This window comes from Engystomops pustulosus, chromosome 8, assembly GCF_040894005.1.
Source record: "Engystomops pustulosus chromosome 8, aEngPut4.maternal, whole genome shotgun sequence".
NCBI lineage: Eukaryota > Metazoa > Chordata > Amphibia > Anura > Leptodactylidae > Engystomops > Engystomops pustulosus.
Genome location: NC_092418.1, coordinates 21545817 through 21568009, shown reverse-complemented (window position 1 = coordinate 21568009; position 22193 = coordinate 21545817). Strand labels below are relative to the sequence as shown.

At 42.4% G+C, this 22193-nt stretch overlaps 2 protein-coding genes across 5 annotated transcripts; one reads left to right on the top strand and one right to left on the bottom strand.

Annotated features, from left to right (window-relative positions):
- Window positions 1-20: 20 nt before the first annotated feature.
- On the bottom strand, window positions 21-22006 carry NAA60 (N-alpha-acetyltransferase 60, NatF catalytic subunit). Of its 3 annotated transcripts, none has more exons than XM_072120194.1 (8): window positions 21841-22005; window positions 20411-20482; window positions 19786-19901; window positions 19563-19692; window positions 19385-19481; window positions 18823-19057; window positions 18301-18463; window positions 21-39 (listed from the first exon to the last, which is right to left on the bottom strand). In XM_072120194.1, the coding sequence occupies exons 3-7, from the start codon at window positions 19893-19895 to the stop codon at window positions 18307-18309; spliced, it is 729 nt and encodes a 242-aa protein (XP_071976295.1). In that variant the 5' UTR covers window positions 19896-19901; window positions 20411-20482; window positions 21841-22005; the 3' UTR covers window positions 21-39; window positions 18301-18306. The 3 variants fall into 3 exon arrangements, with proteins under 3 accessions (XP_071976295.1, XP_071976296.1, XP_071976294.1); XM_072120195.1 differs by lacking the exon at window positions 21-39 and adding an exon at window positions 12742-14635 and having other exon boundaries at window positions 19786-19976; window positions 21841-22006; XM_072120193.1 differs by lacking the exon at window positions 21-39 and adding an exon at window positions 12742-14635 and having other exon boundaries at window positions 21841-22004.
- Window positions 1898-8648, top strand: LOC140074895 (forkhead box protein J1.2-like). Of its 2 annotated transcripts, none has more exons than XM_072120191.1 (3): window positions 1898-1989; window positions 5867-6331; window positions 7461-8648. In XM_072120191.1, exons 2-3 carry the CDS (start codon window positions 5873-5875, stop codon window positions 8112-8114), a joined length of 1113 nt encoding a protein of 370 aa, XP_071976292.1. In that variant the 5' UTR covers window positions 1898-1989; window positions 5867-5872; the 3' UTR covers window positions 8115-8648. The 2 variants fall into 2 exon arrangements, with proteins under 2 accessions (XP_071976292.1, XP_071976291.1); XM_072120190.1 differs by having other exon boundaries at window positions 5845-6331.
- Window positions 22007-22193: the final 187 nt, after the last annotated feature.

Here is a 22193-nt window from a genome sequence, read left to right as displayed (position 1 = left end):
GTACTTGCACCTTAAAAATGTAAAAAAAAAAATAAAACCCTGCAAAACAGAGACAAAGAGAATTGTTATTTTCCTTTTTGTTACTAAAATAAAAGGCTGTCCTGAGAGCGTAAGGGGTTTACGGATGGGCCACAAGAAGGGGGGATGATATCCCAATTACAGGCAGGACATACCTTCTATACTCGAGTATAAGCCTAGTTTTTCAGCACAAAAAAATGTGCTGAAAACCCAAACTCGGCTTATACTCGAGTAAAAAATATATAGGTTTTAACAGTTTTTTGTGGTAAACTTAGGGGCCTCGGCTTATACTTGGGTCGGCTTATACTCGAGTATATACGGTAATTAGAAAAAAACAGGAAGTGTTATCTTGTTTTCTAAGTTTTATATTTATGTCACTAGGGGGCAGTATTATAATATAAATGTCTGATGAGAAGTAATCAAGCTTGTGCTGGGGACTTAGTCCTGAGGGGGGAGACATTTATAACAAATCTAAACCTAAATACCCATCAGGACCAATGTCCCTATATGAGCATCATATAGGGTGGTCCTCTACTGTCCAGGAATTCCCACGGTAATGCCTTTACAACATGATATTTCTATGACCATCTAATAATCCACATTACAAGATATCCCACTTTCTCGGAAAGCTGGGTGACAACTAACATCAACGCTCTTACAGATCCCACCCAACTTTCCTAGACCCTCTGCAAATTAAAAATCTACATAATAATGGGATCCATCTTCAGCTTTGTCCTATTGTAACATCACTATGTCATTCAGGGGCTCAAGAAAGCTGGGTGGTATTCTTTTGTTCACTCTTTATGATAGATGCAGGACAAATTTTTGTATTTGTTAAATACAAGGGTGTCCTGTCCTGCTCATAAAACCAAAAAGGAATACAAAGAGTTTGGGGGAGAGCGTATAAACGGAGCACAAAGCAAGATGGTGGGGCAGACAGTGGCATAAAAGACCCTTCCGCGGTGTAATAAATAACACAAGGGCAATAAACGCCCAAGTGTTGTAAAATGGAAGGGAACAAGTGCAGAATGAAGGATGCTGTTTCATACAAGGACAGGTCATTGCGGACCACCCTCTGTCAACCAGGACTGTCACTCAGGACTACTTCACATATTAGTGCATTCGGCTCTGTTCACACTGTACATCAATAACTTTTGCCAAAACTTGTCTTATGAAGACTCTTTTTCTAGACATGAGTGTGGAGTAGGTGTAGGGACCCCAGCACCCAGAACAGGACCTGCAAGTGACCCCTAAGGTGCCCCAATGAGGCTGTGAGAGTCATCCCTGAAGTCCCATAGATGGGGACCTCTAGTGCACCTCAAATATCTGTTGTATTTACTGCTGCAGTCACCTCCTATCTTGTGGGTAGGGAATAATAAAAGTTAGTATGACCCCTCTAATTTTGCATTTGCACCCTGTCTATACTATGGGGTGGATTCACATGAAATGTAATACATCCTTTGATGTTTCCTACAGTATCCAATTTCCGTTCTTCATTGTGGAATTGCATACGGAACATGATAGGATGCAGAATTCCAAAATCTTCATTAATAATGTGTATTATCATATCATTGTATTGTAAAATTGCATGCAAATGCACCCTAAATCTTGGGGGATGTCTATGGGCACTCTTATAGTGATATCCTGATTTATATAACATAGCATATACAGATCTATTGATAAAGTTTCATCACGCTCCACCGGCAGAGGACACACAAGGCTGCTCTCCTACACCCCCCACCACAGAGGAGGGGTTTGCAGACAATACCTTTAAACGGTTGGAAATCTTCCCCAATCTGATTGGACAATGAAGGCGCAGGATACCAGGCAACCAGCAACCAATCATATTTCAGAGTTCTGTTTAAAGGGCTGAGCTCCCTGGGGAGGTAAGGTGGCAGAGCCAGCAGTTCAGTCTACAGTGGGATCATTTATCAGAGAACCTCAGCCCCAACCTGCTAATCCCTCCCCGAGGTAAGATCTTCTTATACATTATACATCTTTTATAATCTTATGTGCACATTACAATTTATATTACGCCTATAGTACAATTATACTTGTTTTCTATAGAAATTAGTGTGCACCTTTAACTGCAGATTCATAGGACATACGAGGGATTATATGTCCCAATGCATGATGACCCAGTGCCAATAGTAGAATGTAGTGATGTAGGTGCAGAGAAATAAGGATTCGGGCAATTTATTGTTAAGTTTACATGGGACTGCAAGATATGCAAAGGCTGCAGCCCTTAAGAGATGAATAACAAATTCAGCTCTGCTGCATCGCTGAATTTTATAACTGCATAGATATTAATGGTTTATTATAAGGTTAGGAAATATATGCAATAGACTGTATAGTGGGGGAGCATCGCAGGTTTAGGGGTGCCGGACACCTGTTTACCGCTATTAAAGCTTCTCCATCCTGATCATATTTCCAGGTGATTTGATCCTGTCACACACGTCCCAGGGGAGCGTCATCTCCTGCACATCAGCTGTTACAGGGAAGACCAGATAATACACTGCAGGATATAATCTACATTCATCCTCATGGCACATTACATAATCCCCAATTTTTCAGTTTTGTATTATACATCTGGAGCAGTGGCGTAACTAGAAGCTGATGGGCCCCAGTGCAAAGTCTGTGCCAGGCCCCCGACTATAATGTATGGTTTATAGTAATAGTCTTCTCATATGGGAAAATGACACCATAAGGGCCCCCTAAACCTCTTGTCGATCAAGGTGCAACCTCTGCACCCCCTCAAGTTACGCCCCTGATCTGGAGTTTTTGGTTATCTCTGGTTATAGTGGTTGTATTGTATTCCATTATGATATAGAATATGACACTATCATGGCGGATCATACAATACCTTATGCTACAATGAAGCATCACACATAACAATCATTTCCTGCAAACCGACTATAAGGCTATAATGTATATAATATTTCATGATCATATTGTCTGATCAAATATGTAAATATGAAATGTCCTGTCATATCATAAAATCAAACTCAACTCTATACTAATCTACTATCATGTCCCATTATCAAGCTTATATCTTGCTATCACATCTCATAATATTGCTCATATTATATTGGACTGTCATACTCATATCTTACTATCATAGTACACTATCAGTATTGGACAGGGGAACCTTTGTACCAAACAGGGGCATAACTAGGAAAGGCAGGGTCCCATAGTAGACTTCTGATGGGGCCCCCTTAAAAAAGTTCATATTACAAACACATTTATATACCTATATACATAAACCTACAGTTCTTCACTCATACATACACATTTATACACTCACATATACACACACACATATAGAGCATATACAGACATACAGCATATGTACACACATATAGTATATACACACCACACACCATATACACATGCAGCAAATATACATATACAGCATGTATAAATCACATACTATGTTGTACAATGTACAGTATAATATGTATATAATGGTACATAGCCTCTATTCTTTAGTGTCAGGTCAGATGAAGGGCCCCCTAAGGGCCCCATATGGCTGCTACACCTGGACCAAAAGAGATGATGAGTGTAAAGGCCACATTCTTGACACATTCATGTCCATGAATGTAAGATGTATGATCAATAAGAAATAATCATCTCTAATATAAGTGAATCATCCCATAAGTGATAGCCCCTGGTGTTGAGTAATTGTTCCAATGGGTTTGTCTACTGCTGTATTTATCGGACCCATTATTATACGAGTCTGGGTGCACCTTGTTATATCTCACTATCTTGCCCTCAGTCAATCAGGCCATTAGCAGGTAGCTCAGTGGAATGATGAGGTAAAAATAGTGATAGATGAAAAGTGAGACACCATTATATTAATCAGGATATAATAAAACTTGTATTTTTAGTATTTGGGAAGCAAGGACCCCCATTTTGGCAGTAACAAGGTTGAAAACTGCATCACTGAACTACAAATGCCATAATATGAGAATACAGGGATTTACAGGCAGTCCCCGGGCTACGTACAAGATAGGGTCTGGAGGTTTGTTCTTAAGTTGAATTTGTATGTAAGTCGAAACTGTATATTTTATAATTGTAGATCCAGTAAAAAAAATTTTTGGCCCCAGTGACAATTGGAGTTTAAACATTTTTTTCTGTAATGGGACCAAGGATTATCAATAAAGTTTCATTACAGACACCTTACAGCTGATCATTGCAGTCTGGGAATATAGTAAAGCATTCAGAAATCTTCACCAGAGGTCAGAGGGGTCTGTCTGTAACTATGGGTTGTCTGTAAGTCGGGTGTCCTTAAGTAGGGGACCGCCTGTATATGTGTTATTTTGTGGATAAGTGTCTCCAATCAGGACAAAATGAACTCTTGCCGCTGCTTTATTTCTGTCATATTACTATGTTATCAGGCCGCCATATACATCTACACACATGAGGCGGGTGTGACTGGTGAGGCGCCTCCCAGACATATCTAGAGAGGCAATGGAGAGGTCCAATAATCGCCATGTTGTGACTGGTTAAGGCCCAATACAGATACTGAAAAGCATAGCTAAATAATGTCAGGGGGATTGTGAGGGGGTTTCCTCATATAAAGTTATAATTTATGAGTTATATGAAGCTTTTGTGATATTTTGTGTTTACGCCATGCAGTATATGTAGAATATGCTGTAATATATGTGTACATTTTGTGGTATAGATAGTATATTTGGAATTGTATGTGTATATATGGTAATGTATGTGTGCTGGATATGGTATATGTGGTATTGTATGTGTACTTTTGTACTGTAGTATATTTAGTACTGTGTATAATGTATGTAGTATATGTGCACAGTGTGTATTTTATGTGGTATTGTGTGTGTACATTAAGTGGTATATGTAGTATATGTGGTACATGTAGTACATGTCTTACTGTATGTGTAATTTATATGGTACATGTAGAATATATTCGGCACAGGGTGTATATTATGTGGTATGTGTGGTACCTGTATGTGTTATATGTTGTCTATGAAGTATATGAAATGTGGCATTGAGAATAACGTAGACTTAGACCTTGTAGGCCTTGGTGAGGCCTATGTAGCGTCCATGATGTCCCCCTGACTGTTGGTTGCAATGGATTATGTTTTCCGTATGATGTAGTGTAAGGTGATTCCTCATGGCAGGCTATGAAAGGGTTGCTGCCGCGTGAATATGTAACTCCACTCCCTGGGTGACCGCGGCACACGCACAGGTTGCAGGAACAAGCGCTATTTGTTCTGAACACGTTTGAACAAACAGTCTCTGGGGTGAGGTCTTGTGGGAGGTGGTGCTGCTGTGACTGTGCCCGCTGCGGGAAATTATCCATCTATATTTACTGTCATTAGGGAAGAGGCAGCTAAATGGAGAGCAGTTGGCAAACAAGAGGTGGCAGGGGCTTCACCTAGCAGCATGATGTCCATCACAGCATGTAGATGTCCTATAGAAGTCACCCACGCAATAAACAATTCTAAATTACAATTTATTTTTTTATTTTTTTTAAACACATGGTAAAAAGTATAGTTCAAAAAACATATTAATTCCTTTAAGGGTATGTTCACTTCCGGTGATACCTTTTAGACAACAAGATTGACCTAAGATCAGATAATTGTGAGGCTTCCTGTTACTCAAACCTTCAAGTGTTCAGTTTCACTGCAGTGCCTCCACAGGAGGCATAAGGAATTACATCCATTCATCTATCTTCTTTGATAGTCACTTAGATATAAACCGAAACAAATCTGCAAGACAGAGCTAGAACCATGAATAGATTTGGATTGTTATGTGGCTTCATCTATATCATATTTTCTATATAACTTTTTTTTACAGATCTGTCCTTGGTCTTTTCCAGGGGACCATGCCTGTCCTTTCTTCCAATCCCCAAGCTTCTCACATGGAGAAGGACAATATCCGAGAAGATGATAGCTTAACCAACCTTCAGTGGCTTCAAGACTTTTCCATCTGGAGCTCAGATTTGACTTCATTTGCTATTTCTTGCCCTCCTGCAACTAACAAAACTCAAGGTCCATGCAGTCCTCCAGCTGGAGATACAGCCTCCTGTCAGGCTCCTCGTACAGGGAAACAGAGATCCAACATTGGGTCCAATACCTGGCCTTCTCTACCTTCATCTGTACCAAATCCTATCCAAGAAGTGGATTATAGAACAAATCCTAATGTGAAACCGCCATATTCCTATGCCACCCTCATATGCATGGCAATGGAGGCAAGCCAGCAGAGGAAACTCACCCTCTCCGCCATATATAACTGGATCACACAGAACTTCTGTTACTATAGGCATGCTGACCCCAGCTGGCAGGTAAGTTCAATAAAGTAACTGGGCCCCAAGGCAAAATTTCCTATAGCCTCTCTACAATGTGAATACCTTATGTGGTCCCAACAGACATCAGGACCTGGAGTTTGCACATTAAGATTGACCAAATAGTTGGTGTTAGAGATGAACTAAGACAAGACCGGTTGAGAATGGTTTGAGCACTGGAATTAATGGTGGTGGTGGCCTATAGTCTCAAGTAGACCATTCGCCCTTTCAAAAGAGGCTTCCCAGTTTCAAAGTATCATGTGTTTGTTGAGGATAAGGTTAGGTAGTTGCATATCTATGAGCATGTAAAAAAGGACTGTAGGTCAATAATGAAGATGTTCCAGAAGGGATATTGTACTAGTACTGTAGATCTCAGATTGGTTTTAGCCCACAACAATTTGGTTTCCCTAAGCCATTTTAGAGCATATCCTAGAGACTCAACCTAGAGTCATGAATTGTGTTCCTCAATGACAGTCCTCAATTTCCACTACCCGGACCTGCTTAGAGGACCCAATTTACAAGATTAGAGACTGTATTGATGATGATTGTCAACCAAATGCAGATGTGGAGATGAGCTATCCAGTGTAGCCTATTTGACTGAATAGTACATCTTTTTTCTGGATATAAATGCAATTATTAGTTGTTAGAATTGTACCCATGGCCATAATATAGCAAATGCATCTGTCCCTTCTTGGTTTTGAGGTATACAGCAGCTGCATGTCTACTTTATGATTGGACATGAAAGGTCCTCAGTGTGTAGGACATTTGAGCAATTCTGTATGTGGGGGTGAGGGACATCAATAACCTGCACATGTCAAGGTGGGAATCCTCCAGTGACTATAACACACTGCATTATTCATGAGCAGCCTCATCTTTTGGTGAGGTCTGTGCCAGGTGTCTGTCTATAGTCATCTGCAGGCTACCTGCCTGCTCCAGGAGACAGCTGTATAATGGGACACTTTGTCCTGGCTGTAAGGGACACCTGAGCAGGTAGTGGGTGGGGGAGGGCATAGATGACGGGGTCATTCATTGACTTTTCAGCAGTCATACTCCATTAACTAGACCTGATGTAGGTAATGTGTAGCAGAAGTCCAGATCCCAAGATCTAATGAACTGTTTTCTATTTCAGAATTCCATCCGCCACAACCTCTCTCTGAATAAATGCTTCATGAAAGTCCCCAGAGGTAAAGATGAGCCTGGGAAGGGTGGATTTTGGCAGATGGATCCTCGATATGCTGATATGTTTGTGAATGGCGTACTGAGAAGGAGAAGAATGCCAGCTTCTCATCTTGACCCTCCAAGATACAATAATGTAGCTGCCCACCACCCATACCAGTCATCAGTTCGACCAAACAATCGCCAAACTCCACGTTCTTCTTGCAGTTACAAGCAGCTTAGGAGGCAAGAGAAGACCAGTCCTGTTTTGCCAGCCTTGAGGGCACAGGATCGGCATGCGGACAACCTCTTTTCCTCTGAAAATGATCATCTCAATGGAAGCAATTTTGATGACCTTGATCTGCAGACAGCCTTAATATCAATGTGGTGGGAAGGAGACCTGGGGCCTTCCGGGATCAATGCCTCAGTTGTCAACACTTCGGAATTGGAAGTTGCACAACAGGAACCTGCCATAATGGATAGCCAATGGTTCCTGCCTCCTGACCATCACCCAACTTGGCAAGAATTGAAAGAGGAACCTGTGGCAGATCAGTGGTACATAGACAGTGGTTATGTTGAGGATGTGTTGTACGAGTGCCCACCATGGGAGCGGGCTGAGACATTATGACCTGGTGATGGAACATAAACCATAAAGCAACCAGTGGTTGGATTTCACTTTGTAACAAAAATGTGAACTGAAATATGTCTTAGGGGTTTGGTCTCTTTGACTTTTCATGGTTGGAAAGTTGCTTTTGAGGTGGTTCTCATGGTCAGAACAGAACTCTGGTGAGAGCATGAGGCCAGTTGGGTCATCTATTGAACAAGAACTAAGGGACGTTAGCCATAAGAGGACACTTGGCCTCTTCCATTTTTGGACATTTGGGCCTACCCTGATGCTACGTAACCATATCGGAGAACTTTAAGGTCACAGCCATTTTATTACATCAAGCAAAAATATATTTTTTACAAATCCTTTAAACTAATAGGTTATATATGAAGAATGTGGTGGTACAGAGGTCTATACTGAGATGAAATATGAAATATTGATGAACCTAATGGACTTTTTGTGGACAATAAATGGGTTTCATATGTGATGTGAAGGATTATCAGATCTAGATATGGGGCCTATGAAGCAGGCCTGTCTGACATATGCATAATAAATGAAGCTGAAAAAACTGTGTCTTTTTCTTTTCTTTTTTTCCCCAAAAAATTAAGATAAAAAAATGTAAAAATACCGCCCCTCTTTATCCCAGGCTGTGACTGATATTGCGGTGCACTCTCATTTAGCTGAATTCTGCTTTTCTAAGCATAGCCCTTAGACAAAAGTGGTGGTGTTTCAGAAAAAAAAAAGTTGAATTGTGTTTTGTAGCATTTTAATATTAGACTTTAAAGTAGGGTAACATAAGACTTTAATGTAGGGTATCATATCTACAAAGTTTTGTGTTGGAAATATTTGCGGATCATCAGTTTGTCTGGATTAGGAAATTCTGAATTTTATTGTAGAGTGTAATATAGTATTTTTAAAATATTTTTAGAATACACCTGCTTTTATTTGTAATATGGTCTCGTAAACCTAAGGGAAATAGTATGGGAAGTTCCCTGTCCATTTTATCAGGTTCCCAGTGTAATCCTAGATCCCTGTGTGATCAGCTCTTCTCTCAGCTGATGACAGCTCATTATTTCCAGCAGGGGCTCAGTTTCCCGTGGTATAATTACACAGGAGGGGGGTATAAAGGTGCAGGAGCTGGAGCTGGATATAAGGCACCTTATGACCCCCGTGACCTCACACTTAATGAGACTATGTGGGAGTCAGATAAGGTTGGCAGACCCCAAGTATGCGAGTCACAGAGCCTATAGGTTATCAGGAGCCTTTATCTGCGTCTCACTCCATGGATTTCTATATATTCCCCATCAAAGACTCTTCATACTCCCTTCATGGTCAGGTGGACATTTCAGGGAAGAAATATGGGAGTGCACACTTCACTTCCTCTGTGTGTGGGGCCATAAGTATTTGTAGGCAAATTCAGTATGTTGTGAAAAAAATTATTCAATATAGTAATAAGAAAGTATAACTATAAAGGGTGCAGAGGTTGTGGTTACATTTGGGTCTCTGAGGTGATCCTACTATTGGAAGAGAGTACTAGTAGATGAATCGTCATAGTTAATGACCCCTTTTCACAATTTTCATTGGGGAAGCCAGCGTTTTAAAGAACTTTCAGGAAATTTTGATATGAATGACCAATCCTTTTATAGGATAACCTAAGCTGAGTTGCAGTACCTGATATGGCCACTAAACAAGGGATGGAGCTGTCTGCCATTGTAGGTGACGAGGCAGCAAAGAGAACAGCGAATTAGTGGCGTAGTATGTTGTCGGACCGCCACCAATATGATATTTATCTTAAGAACAGATCACCAGTCTTAAAGTTCTGGAAAATCCCTTCAAATTTATTCAGGTATTGATATGAATGATGTGTCAACAAGATATCGACTGGCGATGTTGTCTCCAATTTTGGATCCCCACGTATCACATGGTCACACATTTACCTTATTATAGAGCTGTGTTTTACAATAACCTGGTCCGGCCTTGATATTATCTTCTGGATATTGTCTGTTTAGTGCTTTCCAAATTAGCTCAGCCTAGTGCAAGCAGGAAGTTAGTGTAAATGTCTCTCCTTCATGAAATGGATCTGAACGGGCCTGTGTGGCAGCACTCCTTCGCCAACACACAAGCTGTGAGCAAACACAAGCTCGATAAATATTCCAAGACGGGGTGAATTATTAATGGGATGCCGTCACCTGTCAGGGACCTGTCACGCACCTGTCGGGGCCAACACTCATCCCATCTCATCCTACCCAATTATATGGCGGACGACGTAATAGATCTTTGCCGCCATTCATTGTGGGTAAAAACTCTGAGGTGAAATTTGAAGCTGCTGGGCCGCTATGCAAAATCTGTACCAGGGCCCTGACTAGAGACGTAACGTAAAGGAAATGGGCACCAATTTACTAGGGCGACCCTAATTATAGTCCTTATATGGGAAAGAGATAACTGAAGGTCCCTGAGCACCCCCTACTATAGTAATAACCAGGCAGGCTAATAGCTTGGCCCACTTTGATCTAGGTCAAAGTTTCAGTGTGCTGTCCTTGCCCCATTGATGAGACAGGGGTTGGTGCTCCCTAAGGCACCCAGAACCTATAGCCATTCTACGTTATATGGCTTCCCTCATGATGGTGGGTGTGAGTTTTCAGTATATGAGGTCAACCTTTTCCCAGGGCTAATAACGGAGACCCATGACATATGGCATACACCCTCTTCCATATAACAGGATGGCGTCTGGCAGAGGGCACAGGCAGCGGGCACCACATATACCAGTACTACATGGTGTGACCATGATGCTACAGTAATTTCCTGTCCCCTTCCTTGTGTTACATGTAAAGAATAAAACCGTGTAACCTCATCTTTTAGTCGTGCGTGGATCAGGTGTCGGTAGCATTAACCCTTTAATTAGTCGGCGGGAGGTAGCATCTGTGAATATGACATCTGTGTAAGGGACTATCTCTTGGGTTTGAATAGCCTTTCGGGATAAAGTGGCAGTAGATGTTGGGGTTTGTAGTTCCATTGTCAAATTTTTGGATTTCTACAATTGAACCTTTTTTTTTTTGCAGTGTTCATCCTGGGCCTCCTTGTTCATGAATAGAAAATACTGTAAAGTCACAGCAGTAACTGAAGATGTAAACATAAATGTATACAGCAGGGAAGACTTACATGTCAGTCAGGGTGTATGAAAAGCTGGGTAATGACCCCTATGGGCATAAGAATAAAACAAATTAGCCAGCTCCTTCCTGATGGGCAGCATTCCATCTCTCCGGTAATCCAGCGGCTCGGTCATTCTGAACAGGTCCATCAAGTTTTTAACCCTTCGTACAACTTCTTAGGAATGTCCAGCATGAACAGACCTGCCCGGGGACTTGGGTGGTTGACTGCCCCCCTTTTTTTTTACCTCCCAGGGCATTGTGACTGGCAGGGACACAAAGTGCACTATCATCGGGGCCTGCTGAAACATGTCCCCTCGTGTCACCACATGCATTCCTACACACACGGCTTAACCCTTTGAGGGCTGAGTAGCTTCAGCCGGACGGTTACTGTAATACAAGTGGTACAGGTAGGTGTTCGTGTAGTAACATGCATTACTATCCAAATTAATGGGGGGGCTTTCAACCTGACACTGCTTCAAAAGAAGCATGCACCCATGAAGGATGACATATCCTATGTGTATTCTGGTGTCTTTAGGAGCCTGTTTGGTTTATGATGGTCTATGGGTAGAGTAGTCCTATCCATTGGGAGAAATGTCAAATGTATATGCTGCACGTAGTATAAACCCATCTTTATATACATTTAGGTAACAATAGAGCAGGGGTGCACTACATTTTCTGGTCTGAAGGCCACATTGTCATACCAGTCAACCTCAAGGGTACCCAAAACCCCAGACTAGAAAATAAATACAAACCAACTAGAGCAGACACTAATAAAAATGGAGATCCCCAGAGCTGCCAAATAATGCAGGAGATCCCCCAGAGCCTCCTAATAATGCAGGAGAACCCCCCCAAAGCCCTCTAATAATATTGGAGACCCCTACCAATGGTGAAGCCCTCCCATAATAATATTGGAGATACCCCTATTAATATTGTAGCCCCTCTAATAATAATGGAGAGATACCCCAAAGGCCCCCCCACCCATAATCCTGGAAACCCCATTGCTTCTCCTAATAAGTCTGGAAACCCAGATAGCCGCCCCCAACCTCCTAATACTAGAGACCCTCCAATGCCCCCTTAATATTGCAGAAGCCTCCGAATGATACTGATGCCCCCTTCAAATTCTAGATAACACCCCAGAGCCCCATCTTTTGCTCTGTGTGCCGCTCTGCACTGTGTACTGACACTTAGGAGCACATGCAACATACATGATGTTGAGGAGTTGAGGTCCTGATTCCCTGCGGACTACTGTCCCATATTATACTCATGTTTTCAGTACAGGACTCTAGTCAGTGGACCTTTGTTGCATAATCAGTGACTGCAATGATGGGAGTCCTGGTCCCTGCAAAGTATCTAGACCAGTCTGATGGTGCCTAGGGTGGACTACAGTAACACAGGATTTCCCAATATCTTCGGCGCCTATGTCATGAGCCACCCAGGAGTCTGTATAAGTAATGTAGGTTCCCATATCAGACCCAGTAATGCTAAGGAAACAGTCAGCATGACAACGGTTCTATTATAGTTTATTCTTTTACAACACTTTGTCATAAATAGAAAACATCCAAAGGGTTTCACAAAGATCGCCATAGCGAAGTGCAACCCAAGAAAAAGACCCGAAATTAGGTGTCCGCAAACTCCTTCACACACACGCTGTATACTCTAACATACAAGACACACGTATTCATGTACAACTGGGTGGGGGCAGAGGGCAGTGTGTGAGTATATGCTGTATAACTCTCTATGTCTCTAAGTATACCAATGACGACTGGTATGAATCATATATTGTGTGTATGGATGCGTGAGGGTGCAATAAATATAATACACAGACACACAAAATCATAGCATGGGTAATGCCAGCGCAGGCCATACTGTACTTTTAAGCAGTGCACCAGAGGCCTAGACATAGACTGCTGTACTTAAAGGAATTGTCCACCTTTAGTCTGTTCTCTGAAGATCCATAACTGGCATCAAGAGAGAGTCTGGAAGCTCCAAACACAGATGGTCAGCCAGACCTGCCGAAATCTAAATGGGTGTCCAATTACAGTGCTAGGTTTTGCTAAAGAGGACATAACAACCCAGAGTATGTGCTTGGTACTGGGCTGGCCCTTCTAAGGACCACATACCACCCCCATAGCTATGTTACTAGTGAAAGAACAATAGCAGTATCTTGATAGATATTGTATAGACCTTACTTATATATACAGGCAGTCCCCTAGATACAGACGGACCTCTCTCCTCCTGTGACCTCTGGATGTTACTTTATCCCCAGACTGCAATGATCAGCTGTAAGACGTCTGTAATGAAGTTTTATTGATAATCCTTGTTCCCATGACAGCACAAAATTTTGCTAATGCAATTGTCACTGGGACAAAAAAAATTTGTCTGGAGCTACAATTATAAAATATTCCGACTTACATACAAATTCAACTTCCGAACAAACCTACAGAACCGATCTTGTACGTAATACCCAGGGACTGCCTGTATACCAATTTGAGCCAATCCATGTATAATGACAAGTGCAAATTCAGTCCTTAAAATACACATAAAACTTAAATACTAAAAGGAGCCAAAAAAAAAATCTGGTTAAACACACACGTTATAAACTATAACCCTATGGATTACATGTAAAAATCTGATTACTAATGCAGGCAGAGATCAGCTATACATTGCACAGTGTTGTCTTATGTTTGTCTGTCTGTCTCAGGATTGAGCCCAAGGATAAATGAGGCCAAACAAGAAAAAAAAAAAACAATAAAAATAGAGACGTCAATATCTTGGCATCTGATTCCACCATCTTGCATAAGACACGTCTCTCGACCTTGCTGGTTGTCTTGTAGATAGGTCCCCCGTGTACATGTCCCACATCAGGAGCAGGCACCAGCGCTGTACCGGGAGCGGCCCTCAGCTACATCGTGTATGAAATGGTCAGTATTGGTCAGACTGTGCGCTCACATAAGGAAGACATGAATGGGAAAGGAAAGGCGATTGTGTCCTCTACATAGCAGAGGCCTCCTAAACCACTGCATAGTTCTGTCATCTCCTCCACCCATGCCTCACAACCACGTAGACACCAACATCTAAGAAATTTCAAAGAAAAAAAAAGTATTGGAAAAAAAAAAATTAACATGCAGCTCCAGGCTACAAAACTAGAGCAGAGCGTCGGCTGCTTCCTGTGTCGCCGGAGACAATGGGATCTTCTTTGAAAGTTTATTAGGAAACCATAAGGGTTATAGCAGCAGCCAGACCAGAAAGAGAGATCCCATGACATAGTCCTGCGCAGGTGCAGGACGCGGCGCGCCGGGAGAACGGAAGGTATAACAGACCCTGTATCCTATGATGGCGTCGCTCCTCCAGCGTGCGGTCATGGAGATGTACAGACAAAGGAAAGGCTTAAATCTGCGGGAAAATGGGGAAACAACGTCACTATGTAATGGACATCAGCCTATAATCTAACAGTCCTATAACCAGGACCCCTAATGGGGAAAGTGCAGCACAATGGCAATGGTCTAAGGAGAGGCGTGACCATATTATGCAGGATACACCTTTAAGGAGATTAACCAGTCTGTTTCCATAATTTCTACGTACTGATAAGGGAAAATAATCTCACTTCCTCTAAATATTTGGAACAAAATGATCTTTGCCCAAAATGTTGACACTGCAGAAGGAAATAAAAGATTTATAAGCAGCTTGTACAGAATTATTCAATGCTTCTAGCTGTAGGTTCAGTGTATAAACTTAATAACCAATGTATAAACTTAATAACCAAGTACAAAACAACATTACAGTCTTGTGCACACTGTACATTCAGACTATCCTATGCACGCCTGGGCGTGCATATAGCCACGCGCAGGAGAGAGGAGGAGTGAGGGCTGCTTACGCCTCCGCTCTCCATAGAGAAGCAGGAGTCCAGCCCCATGACACAGCAAAATATAGGACACGTCTTGAGCACGATCACGGTGAGACAACCTGTGCTCGCCGCACTGTGGCCGAGTGCCAATGGGGTCCGATATCAATCCCCATTATGTTTGTGTGAATGAGCCCTAAAGCTGTAAGCATGCCTTAAGAGTTGTTTTCCCACTGAAGACACTTATCCACCTGATGTCACCGGGGGACAGACACGGAGATCCCCAGGGGATGCATAGTAACAGAGCCCCAGTGCATGTACCACACAGTACTCCATATAAAGAGCTGTAAATACAAATGAATAGACTGAAGAGATGGGAGAGTATACACACCAGCACTGCACTTGTATGAGGCACCATCAGGGTTTAGACACTTGTGTCCTATTCCGTGTATTTAGTGGAGCAATCCCTTTGCCAATTGGTGCCAAATTTTGGTGGTGGCTACATACTGTATAAGCCATCCAATGAAACACTAATTCTGTATGTCTCGTACGTCTATTATCCATAACTGCAGTCTTCCCTATTCACTTTGGCAGTCATATATATCCCCCCCCCCCATATATATGGACTCATTAGGTGATGTATATAAACCAGGAACCAGCAATACAGAGTAAATGTATTGAAAATAGACTGCAAGTAGAACATGTTCCTGGATCTCTTGTATCTGGGTCACACAGGCTGCGGCAGCGTATATTTAGAAACCTGTAATGTTGTAGCTTGACAGGGTTTTCTAGGATTTTCTAACATAGGTCAAGTACAGTAGGGGTGCAATTAAAAAAGATTTTTTTAAAGAATTTTGGAAGCTGGTAGACACTTCTATATGGAAGTCACTAGGCATCACTAGAAATGCTTAACGGTTTAGAAATAGGATATTAATTTAACTTCAGGAAACTCAACAATGGTTTAGGGTAGGGGATAATATTTGTGTTCACTGCATACAAATACGAGATGCCCATGTAAAAAACAAAGGAAATATTTTGTTTCTCTGTTTTCACCAACACCAATAATAATTTTTTTTGAACGGGGGGATAACATCACAGTTTTCTAAAGTTTATAAAATTATTATACCCATTATATTGTATTTAATTATAAAAAAACTCTGGGAATAGGGAGATAGGGGTCATGGCAGAAGAACATTGTAGGGATGTTTGTTGCAATATTGTCTGTTCATCATTGAATACGAGTCACAGACTAATACAATATAGTTTTGTTCATAGGTTATACTATACCACTTATTACTGGCAAGAATCGGGTTGCAGGATAAAGCGGCCTGTCCTGGATGTGGCGATAAGAACCCAGATTTTTGACATGTGAGCTGGAGTTCTCACAGCAGAAGCGATTTTTAGAAGATTCATGCTAGAGATTGAGGATAGACCGTAATTCTTGTTTTTTTTTTTTTTCAGTACAGTTTTTACTTTTGAATAACTTTTGTCTATTTGACTATTATCTGTAGGCTTTCAATGTTATCTAGAGTGGTTATTGCCAGATATTGCATGAGACCAAATCCCCCCAAGTGTAGCTCATTGGTCGGCTATAATGGATAAGACTAAACACTATGGGGAGGTTTTAGAATGAGCGCTGTCTACTGGGCAGCATGGGTTGGGTAAATTGGGGTTAGTGATTATATGGCTATAGGGGTATTCCAAGATTGTATACAACCCTCCATAAGGGGATTTTATTGTATATTGCTACATGTCCGAGATCATTCCAACATTTTCTGTGAAATGTAATTGATTTGGCTACTAAATATTGTATATTGTATTAATATTGTATACTGTATTCATATTTTATAGTATTGTATTAATATTTTAAAAAATGTAATGAAGATTTAAAAGGAAAAAAAAGGAATGAGGCTGCTAGGTTGATTGAAATTTTATTAGTATTCAATGAGGTTTATAGAAACCTCTAATGTCTGAGGGTGTGTACCTCTAACGCTGTGTATACAAGTGCAGCGGTAGTACAATGGGGGTTTGCCTCGGCCCTAAAACATTGGCGTATGCAGTGAAACACATGCGATCGGTAAGCATTCGTATGCGTTTAACTGGAAACACTGATGAGATCGGGCAGAGGCACAGCCCCCTGCGCTAGGAGACGCAGCGCTAGTGGTTTGTGTGACCATACTCTGAGTGTGAATTCACACGTGGTGTTGAGCGCATGAGTTTTAAAATGCAATACAACAAAGGAGATTTGTCTCATTAAATGGATGTTAACTATTGCATTTACAAAGCGGTTGCATTTTGTAAACGCAAATGTTAACATCAATTTAAGTAGGCAAATCTCTCCAGCTGTTACATTGCATTTTGAAGCGCATGCATTAAACGCCACTCGTGACTGCTCCCTACAGGTGCTGTCACACTTGGTCCGTACTGAAAACGCATTTGTTTTTGCTTGTTCATCGTGCGTTTGGCTGGTTTGAATTCTGTAGTAACATTTTCACAGCTGCTTAAACTTCCACTAATGAAGAAAAAGCAAAAACAAAGGCGTTTTCATTGTGTTCAAAAACACACCAAGAACGGATCAGGGTGATGCCACACATGGCGTTTTTGGTCCATTTTTAAACATCCGTTTTCAGTCAGTTTTTGGCAGTTTACCATGCATTTGGCTGCTTACAACCGGTTTATCTATTAAGATAATTGGGAAAAACTGACTAAAAACAGACCAAAAACGCCATGTGTTGCATCACCCTAAAGAAGGCACCATGTGACAGCTCTCTAAAAGGAGTTGTCTGCAAGTTGATAACCATTGCTCCTTTCTTCCAAAAACAGCGCCACACCTGATCATAGTTTTACAACTTAGCTCCATTAATTTCTATACTGCTCCATTAATTGCAATACCGGCACAAACCAAAGTCATGTGTGGCGCTGTTTTTGTATTAAAAAAAAAAAAAAAGCAGCAATGTTTTTTAACCTCCAGACAATCTTTATAACAATGGAAGGTGTAAGGGTCTTATTCCTTTATCTTTAAAAGATAAATGCTGTAAAAATGCCAGGACTGCAGCCAGAATATGAAGCACGGCGCGGCATGTCACGGGCTACATGGATCTAACATACTTAGCAATTCACTGTGCTGCACTCTCAATATTGATCCAGTCCACACAGCGGCTGCCATGTCTCCATGAGGAATGCGATCAATCGCACATGACAGATGGGTCTGACGTACCTGTTGTCACATGGTGCGACTGTACTCAATGCCGCTCTTTGCAGAGATGCCAGACCAGGGCAGTAAACTACGCAGCAGAGTGTGAGCCTGGCGGTAGATCCTCTGTGGAAGGGAGCACGGGCTGAGACCGGCCAGAGCAGAACCCAGGTGCTGCAGATAGTCCGTGATGAGACGTTAAGGAAAAGAAAAGCTACAAAACATGTATGTGACTATGTAAATTATCATATGTAAATTATGATATCACTTCTCAGGCTGACATCCCTTCCCATACAGATCTAATGTCTTTGTTAATATCACTGTTACCGCACTTGTGACTACCAAGGCTGAACACTCCCAGTCTAGTCAGAACCAAAAACAATGGAAACCGGGGCTTTGCTGATGGAATGGGCAATAGAGGTAAGTCCCTAATTGTTTTATTGCACAACTTCCCTATGATGGATTTTAAAGTATCTGTACTGCGCCCTATGCTATGACATAATAACCCCCATTAATCTAGAAGTAACCACGAGCAGTGAAGGATATATCACAGTCCAGGGAGGATGGCCTCCGTTGAGGTATAGCACATATGTGTAGGCATCTTGCAGCACCCCGCGGATGGAGTAGTAGTACGGCAGATAGTGGTGCTGATGGAAGTGACGGTTCTCGTAAAAACGAATGGCGTTGCTGTTGGTGGTCAGAACGTGCAGGTACAGGGCTTTGCACAGATCCTGGGCTGTGCTGGAGATATGACTCTTCAAACTCTCCAGCAGTAAAGAACCTGAAAAGAAAGATCCATCCACTAATAAGAAATGACTACGTTTCAGCATAGTCAGACACGTTTGCTGTGCAGGGGTCTGGGAAAGCTGAGTGACATCCCTGTAGCATTCACATCTGGCAGGAGGGCAAAGGTAGTATAGTACAGTACAGTATAGTATAGTACAGCTGTATAGTACAGTTGAGCAGCCATAAAAAAATGCCCTCCTATCTATAGAAAGATTTACATAAAAATATCACACAGGACAGAGGTCTGGGAAAGCTGGGTGACACCCCTGCAGCATGTCAAATAAGTCATGATACAAATAAGCTCTAGCCCTGTGCTCCTCACCAATTCCCTGTTTTCTGAAGTCCTTCACCACGCCCAGACTCAGTATGTATGCCACCTGTGTGTCGCTGGAAAAGCTGGATGCCAAGATGTCCCCATCCTAGAAGCAGAGAAGTCAAGTATTAAACAAGATCATGATGCCAACATAGATAACATAAGATGCTGACGTCAATCAACTCACCTCCTTGTGCACTTTGGTCCGGCTCTTTATTTCCGCTACGATCATGCCTACTATTTGCCCATTGTGGGTGGCTGCCAGGGAGAAGAATTTCTTGTTGGATGTGATGTCTCTGTACCAGGAGTCCGGGTACCTGTGGGTGAATAGCATAGGGTATGACCTATATGTACCATCATGTGCATAATGATGGTGGGTACAATGTCAGCTCCCACGGGGGTAGACTTACTCGATGGGGAACCAGTCGGCACATAATTCCTTCACTGTGTCTATGTCATCATGGCACAGGAAGCGCAGGACCGTGTCAGCGAGAGCAGCGGGGGGGCCCTCCTCGCTCATTCACACCTGGCAGGAGGGCAGAGACAGGGTCATCTTGTTACCTCTTGATATAGTACAGTTGGGCATCCATCACCCGCCTTTCTATCCAAAGATTTACATAAAAAAGTAACACTACACATATCACACAGGGCACTATATAGAGATCACGATGTGATCAATATACCCATCCCCCAACCAAACGATCTCAGCCTCCTCCGCTGAGACACGCTGCCTGGGTCATGCTTCCCGGATCTTATATCCAGCCATTGTAACCCAAGAGCAGCCTCCTGTATCAGGTACCCAAACACTGCCAGCTCCTGCGGCCTCCTGTATACCGTGCCAACAAGATATGGACGCCTTTGTCCACCCAGACACAGAATCCGTGGAGTAGGTATCCAGATACTGTGTAGGCAGCTCTGATTGTTAAAGTGGCACTGGCAGAGATAAGATTACAAGCCAAGCCGCCAGGCAGAGAGCGGGTACTCTACACATAGACCTACAGGATTAGAGGGATGACTGATGGCAAACAGCCTCACCTTGTTTCTGGAGCAGCGCGGCCTCAGATCGGCAACTCCCGGCTCCTCCGCTCCTCACATGGACTCCATGAACTGGAAACAGAAAGGAGAGAGGTCCCTTTAACAATGTCCTTGTAATAATTACTACAAAAACCAGACCATCCCTAATAGGAGTGATAGACTTTACTTCCGTCTAGGGATTGGCACTAGATTATACATAATCTAGAGATATATATATATCTCTAGATCATAGAAAGATATATAGATCTCAGAGGCTGTGACTACCCGGAGAGAGCGATTTCTATACGTACACAATGCTATATGTAACCATACAGCTCTACAAGCAGGTAATATCTGCAAGAGGAATATAAAGCAGGGTATTTAGTAATATACTGTAATAAAATTATACATATCTGGAGATGCCCTTTAATTGTATCAACACATTCCTGAACAGTCATCGACACTTTAATGTTACAATGTACATCAAAGGACATAAACCTCAGACATGGACATGTTATGCAGAAATATATAAAAGGACATTCTAGATTTTTTTTTGTTTATCCTTATGTATGGTACTAGGAGGGGTCCACAGAAAAACCAAGCTCTGCAGATTACAAGTATAGCGCCATTCATTGTATAGTGGCTGTGCTAGGTACTGCATCTCAGGCTACTGACAGGCTGCATGATGAATCAACGTTACGTTATACATCTGAGAAGAGCGATTACACAGCTCATGGAAGGGGATGCCAGGTTTTGGACCCCCACTATAACAAAGCGCTAAGGATAAGGGAACAACATACTCCTGGAATATTCCTTTAATATAAATGCTAGGAGCTTACTCTGCAAATACATTTAATATTCAGTGCAAACACAATGTACATTCACCCATAGGTTATGATCACATGCTTCAGGATCCTCTTTCAAAATAGCCCTGATAGAAGTAGGATTACATTTTTTTAAAAAGCTGCAGCGGTGGTCTTGGGGGGGTCCCTGCAATCAGCTGACATTCATAGAGGACACTTTGAAAAATCCTAAAATCCCTTAAAGGGGAAGACGGTAGAATTTTTCTCTGTGGATTTAAAGGGATTGGCCAAAGATTAAACGATTTATACAGACCGGTGGTAGTTTAACTAGTGGGACCTCCACTGATCAGAGAAGGGGGGTCTTATTCTTCGCTATGAACAGAAGGTCAATGGGATCTCAATGGAGACCCCAAAATTGTGATCAATGGGTTTTACGGCACTCGGACCCCCACCCGTCATCATGTTTACATAGGAGACCCCTGTTTTAGTGATTATTGGGGGCCCCAGCTGGTTTCCTAGTGATGCCTGAACCTGTATCAGGCTGTACACCTGTCACTGTATATCTCTAGAGCCTCCGTTTAAGGAGAAGCCCCCATATACAGGGGTAATAGTGTATGGGGTGATGACACTGGATCCCGGGCCCATTACCCGCCAATGCTCCCGGCACCGCTGTCTCCGCCGCTCTCCCTCCTCCCGGTACTTCCGTCGCTGCTCCGTTGATTTGCTGTCACCACAACAGGAACAGGATCGGCCGTGACAAGAATGGAACTGATCCTGGAGGGCGTGACGTCACCGGAAAGGGCGGGGCCGCGGAGATAGTACTGAGCACGGGACCGGAAGTGTCAGCAGTGTAGTGTACGGTTTGTGCAGAGAGGACAGGGGAGGAAGCGCTGCTCTTACATAGGACTGTATATTAAGAGAATGAAGAATGGGTTTCATTTCCCATTCTTTTTGCATGGGGCTGCACACATAGGAAGGGGAGTTATGGATTATTTCTGTAG